Below are 6,007 nucleotides of genomic sequence, written 5' to 3'. Positions count from 1 at the left end.
CATGAAAAAGATTTTGAAGCCTACGCTAATAGAATAATGGCTCAAAAGAGCCACATGAAAGACTCGAGATGTCGGTGTACTTTGTGGAGTTATTGCGCTTCCTGTTCGCAAGTTCATACAGCAGATGCCAAAGCAAACCCTGGTGGCGCGTGCACCCCCTCTGACCCTGTTAGTGAGAATTACACTGGAGGACACTTTATCCAACGCATACAAATGTGCTCTTGTTTTGTCGTTTAATACAGAAACACAATTAAGATGAGAAAGGATCTTTGGTTGGGTTAAATATCGAGACTGTAATCACAATACATTTTACGAGCGTCAGTGGTGTTTTTTCCAGATGCTCTGAATTTAGAAGAATATCTTGACTGAGTTGCATTAAAACGGGCTGCCCTTTCAAAAGTCTAATTGAATTCATTCAGGCGTGGGAAATTGCGTAGTAAAGGCAAATTAGCTAACCTCGCATCGGAGCTTGTTTTCCCGCAGAATCTCCGCGACTAGCATCGGTGCCCGGTATTTATGTCTTATGAGTCAATAAATTGTGGCTATAAAACGTCAGTCATGCATGTGCATATGAAAAAATATGTGCTTTAGAATAATTGACACTGACCTCAAAATTTTGCCAAGTTTTAAAGACTTCATTGCTCTGTGGCGCCGACACTTGAGGCGAAGTGTGAAAGCCAAACGTTGAACAACAGCGACCTCTCTCGGTCATTTCTCATACTGCCACAGAGAGAGCGACGGAATTATATTACATGCATTTGTGTGCAATATTTTGAAGTCTTATTATATCCACGAACCATAAACGCCTCTTTTATTGTCTAAACAATTTAAACCTCTTTATGATCAACCAGACTATGAACACCATTATGAAATTAGGCCTATTGTTTAATCAATCAAAAGGAAAACAATTCATTAATATTATGAGTGTCGTTTATGTCTATTTTTATTTCTCACAAGAAAATCATCTGAAACAAACTAGATACTTCAAAACTGAGAACTCAATTTCTTCTGGCTATTTTAATTTAACCGTAAGATTATCTATCAATTGCTATTATTAGAAGGGATAAGCCCATGGCATTCATATTTATAAAATACCATCATTTTTACATAAATCTATATACCGCTATTCTACATTTCTTTTTACTATACAATAATGATATAATATAGTATTAATGATTACAGATGCTATTATACAATATGCTTGAGAAAAACACTGAGCCAAGTATTAACCTGCAATTGTTTGTCAAGCAGCTCTTAAATTAAAGCATTTTTCTGTCTTTCAGGGTAATGAAATGAATAGTGAGTCAGCTATAGTGAAACTGCATACCGGTTTGTTTATGCTGTAAATCATTCATTTCAGTTTTGATGTAGTCTTATGTCACGAATCACAGACAGAGGACCCAAGTGCAGACAGGGTAAGGGGTAAACTAGACTTTTAATAAATAACAAAACATACAAAACAAAGACCCACGTGGGGGTAAAATAAACTGTAAACATGACATATAACAAGAACAAGGACTTACTACACTAAACTAGAAATAACATCTATTACATACAACAAAAGACTAGGCTACACTTAACAGGACAAGAACTAACCCACATGAAACACGACAGAGTACAATGAACCGACACAAGACAGAGAACACAGGGGCATTAAATAAAGGGACAAATCAAAGCGGAACAGGTGTGGGGCATGAACTAATGAACAGTCAAAACGAGGGATACAAAAGGGCGGGGACACAGACAAGGACCGGAGAGAGTATCGAAGGCCGACAGGGTCAAAATGACTCTCTCCACATAAAACAAGAGGTTCTATCATGGTTCTGCCACTAGGTCAAGAAAAGCAAGACAAGGTGGGGCAGAACCATGACAGTCTTAGATGTAAAGAGCACTTTTCTAATAAAGCAAAACCGATAAAGATCACAACTGACATGTCTATTGTGCTTTTGGTGTAACTGTAAACATTTCTCTTTCTCATATATGTTGATGGTGAAATAAGATATGATGTACAGTGAGTCTGAGGTATTCAAATTTGTTTCATAGGTACAGAGGTTACATAGTCTGTGGTGTTATAGATGTAGTGTGTGTTTGTATGGAAGCAATAGAATCTTTAATGGAAGAAATGTCCGGCTTGTCTGTGATGTCCGCTGAAGAATGTGTTGTTTTGGGCCCTTTGAAAGTTAGTACCTCCTTGTGGGTTTGATTTTGTCACCAGGGCAGTAGCTAACATGTGTGAAAAACAATCATATATTTTAGCTGTATGAATACCTGATAGACAGAAGACTTTAATCATTGATTTGCCATTTCAGCCAAACACTCACCAGAGCATGGTGAGGTGTTTTCCAAGGTCCAGTGCATTTTGTGATTTGTCTCTTTAAAGGTAAGAACAGCATCTATCTTGTAGAAAAATTGCAGAAGTTTTTCACCCTCCTGAGACATGCATTCCTGAACCCGAGAAGAACCACAAGAAAAAAATTACTTATTTTAATGTGAAAGTCAAGAAAAGACGAACAAAAAGAAAAAAAGGATGCTGTAACTCATCAAAATGAGACTGCTAAATAACAAGGTAAGTGTATATAAAAAACACAGAGGTAAATGTATCTAAATAGATAGAATACAATAATATTATATACTGTACCAACCTTTGTCTGTTGAATATGAGATGTAGGAATGATAAGCTGCACAAAAGCAGTTGTCTCTGACCAGGTGAATGTGTCTGTCTGTTTCACAGTCACACTGCTGACGGAGAGGCTCTCAGTCTCATATCCACCTCTCTTGGTCAGGCCCATGTGCCGTTTATAGATGTGCAGCACTGTGTTGTTAGATGAGGACTGATTTACTGCAAGACACATACAAGAGGGTTGGATTTGAACAACAGCAGAATAGGAAAGATCAAGACTTATCAAAAGACTTTAATACAAACCATTTGGACAGGTTGCATCCATGCTGTAGGCATACTGACCACTGACCAGTGTGAGTGGGATGAATTGGACCTCAGAATCGAAAACCTAAAACATTTTTATGATAGACTTACATACAGCAGATAAACTTGCTGTTGCATTGTTTGATACACATAATGTACTGAATAAAAGGTTTTCAGGCAAATCTATAACTAGCTCGTTTCCATTTAGCTCAATAAAGGACAAGATAAAAAATCTCTATTTCATCCAAAATTTGCTATTTGCTTACAGACCATCAGGCGGCAGACTTCAGCAGACAATTAATGTCTTAGAATTATTTGCCATTACATAATACACAAAAAATATGACAAGACTGTTCCTGGAGGCTGATTGGTCAATAGCCATGAGACGATCATCATACCTGCACAGGAGTTAAAATGGTGTCTCTCCTCCCTTGAACTGTTATATTTGGTTTATGCATTTCAACATTAACTTGAATCAGACTGGAGTCCCCCAAAGCCACCACAAGACTCCCTCTCAAAGCCAGAGACCAGTCCAGCTACGTAAAAGAATCACATGAGCTATATTAGCCTTCATTTCCTTCATGACTTCACATATTAACATATTTATTAGAGATTACCTCATTATTCCAGTTATCCTTTGGAATCTCTCTGGTGACCTAGAAGGACACAGGGACAAACATTAAAAAAGGTAACCAACAATATTACAAAAATAATTGAATGAGAGGATTTACTGCGTTCGTCCTACCTGAATGAATTCTGTGTCACACTTTATGTACACTCTATTGGGAGGTGATAGCACAGCGGGACACTTCATCGTAAACGTTTGAGTCCTGCCTCCAAAACGATTTACTCTCTTCAGCAGGTTTAGTACAATGACATAGTTACCATGCTGAAAATCAAAATGATTCAAATGTATACACCATCCCACAGTAAAAAGATAAAATATTGCAAGTTGTAATTATGTTTCAAATTCAATAACAAACCTCTAACAGGACAAAACAACCGCTGTACATGACCCTAAAGATATAGTTCCTATCCAGATCTCTGTGCAGACTAAACCCACATGAAGAGAGCCGATGGTTTACATTTTCAAGTGATACCAGAGCCACTGAAAAGAACAGGAGAAATATGACTCGCATAGAATTGCATTTTTAGACAATTCTATTTTATTGATTTTCCAAAAAACAACAAAAGAAAAACAATCACATCAATTTAAATTATAATCTTGTACATAAGGACAAATGTTACAAGCAAAAAAAGAAAAGAAATAATAATAATAATAATATGGGTAAGGGCGGGGTTCTAGATGGGGAGCATATCACTAATACTTATCGTGTATCTTTGTTCAAAATATGAAAGGAAAGGTTTGAAAATTTATTATAGAATTCAATTATAAACCCGTCAGGGCCTGGCGCTTTTCCACTTTTCATTAATTTAATAGCTTGTTCTACCTCAACTATTGAGATGGATTCTTCAAGATTCGTTCTATCTTGTTCACTAATAGTAGGTATGCCTAATTCAGATAGAAAACTTACTATATCCGCCTTGTCGCATGGTTCCGACGTATATAGTTCCTCATAAAATTGTTTAAACCGTTCATTAATGCTATAGAATTGCATTTTTAACTGCCAAAAGACACTCTGATCTAAACAAAGTGATTATCTCCTCTTATACGAGCTCAATAATATCCAAACATCTTACCTTGAATCCTTAATATTCCAGAAAGCCAAAGCCTCAACTCCTCAATTCTCATCCTATGGATCCAAAGTTCCATATACTCAGAGAAACATTCCACATCACTTTCTAGGAAAAAAGAAAATACTTTAGTTCATATAAGCTCTATTTATTATTCGTACTTACATAGTAACATTCTCCAAAGTATTACCTGCCATGCTTGCGGATGGACTTCCAATCCAGTCTCTCTTCTGAAGTTGCAAAACATTGCACCATATAGGTAAAATAAAGTGTCTAGTGAAGCAAAAGGGATGGATATATTTTAATAATATTAGATAATATAACATTCAAAGCATGCACATTTCATTTAAATTGTGTTATTAGCACACAGCTGCTCACATTGAAATAAGTAAAATCCTTGTTAGATCCATGACTCAAAGCAAAGGTGTTTAAGGACAGAAGTGTGATACACATGCTTTTATACAGGTAAAGTCAGCTGTGTTTGGTCACTTGGATCACAACTGAGAGTGAGAGCAAAGCTTACCCTCATACCATAAAATTAAACGACACAGACAGGTGTAATAGAAAAACACATTGACAGGCGAGGAAACCAACACCTGTACCTGCACCTGTACACCAATAACGTTTATTTACTCATTCTGAATTACAGAAACCAAACAAAGCACTATGTCAACTCCTGTTACTGTATGTTTCTATTAATTGTAATAACATAACATTACTAAATTAAAGAGCCAGGTCAAAGACAGTCTTGAGCTTCTTACTAAATGCATCTTTGTGTGACAGCCTATTATAAAAATTAGTGATAGTTCACCTAAAAATGAAAATTCTGTCATCATTTACTCACCGTCTTGTCATTTCAAACCTTTGTGACTTTCTTTCTTCTGCAGAACACAAAAGAAGATATTTAAAAAATTGTTGTTAACCGAACAATGGGGGTAACTATTCACTTCTATTGTAAAGACACAAAACCAATGCAATATCTTTCTTCAAAATATCTTCTTTTGTGTTCTGGAGAAGAAAGTCAAACAAGTATGACGGTAAGTAAATGATGACAGAATTTACATTTTTGGGTGAACTATTCCTATATATGGTGGTCTCTAAATTGTTGTAGCACTTCTTATAGCCTATTATTGTCTCCTTAAGATGAAATGCTTCATTGTTTTTCTGTAAAACAATTTTTGTAAGTTGCTTTGGATAAAAGTGCATTTTTACACCCATATAATTATTACAGATATTATAATTACAATAACTAAATATTTGGTTGCTTTAGTTACATGTGATTTTGCAGTTTTGTCATTCCGCCATAAGAGCTCATTTTGACACTCATAAAATTTGTGATCTTTGTCTTTAAATTATTTTGTTTTGACATTGCTTTTGTCTTGTGGATCT

The 6,007-nt window shown here is 35.9% G+C and overlaps 1 protein-coding gene across 1 annotated transcript; it reads right to left on the bottom strand.

Annotated features, from left to right (window-relative positions):
• Nucleotides 1–1,183: 1,183 nt before the first annotated feature.
• lg21h1orf127 (linkage group 21 C1orf127 homolog) lies at nucleotides 1,184–4,900 on the bottom strand. Its single transcript, XM_057319852.1, has 10 exons — nucleotides 4,809–4,900; nucleotides 4,625–4,726; nucleotides 3,907–4,031; nucleotides 3,669–3,812; nucleotides 3,541–3,579; nucleotides 3,322–3,459; nucleotides 2,924–3,008; nucleotides 2,643–2,839; nucleotides 2,322–2,445; nucleotides 1,184–2,223 (listed from the first exon to the last, which is right to left on the bottom strand). The coding sequence occupies exons 1-10, from the start codon at nucleotides 4,813–4,815 to the stop codon at nucleotides 2,111–2,113; spliced, it is 1,074 nt and encodes a 357-aa protein (XP_057175835.1). The 5' UTR covers nucleotides 4,816–4,900; the 3' UTR covers nucleotides 1,184–2,110.
• Between the last annotated feature and the right edge of the window lie 1,107 nt (nucleotides 4,901–6,007).

Source organism: Triplophysa rosa, linkage group LG21, assembly GCF_024868665.1.
Source record: "Triplophysa rosa linkage group LG21, Trosa_1v2, whole genome shotgun sequence".
NCBI classification, from domain to species: domain Eukaryota; kingdom Metazoa; phylum Chordata; class Actinopteri; order Cypriniformes; family Nemacheilidae; genus Triplophysa; species Triplophysa rosa.
Note: the sequence above shows the minus strand (reverse complement) of the source record. Positions and strands in the feature narration are given on the sequence as shown.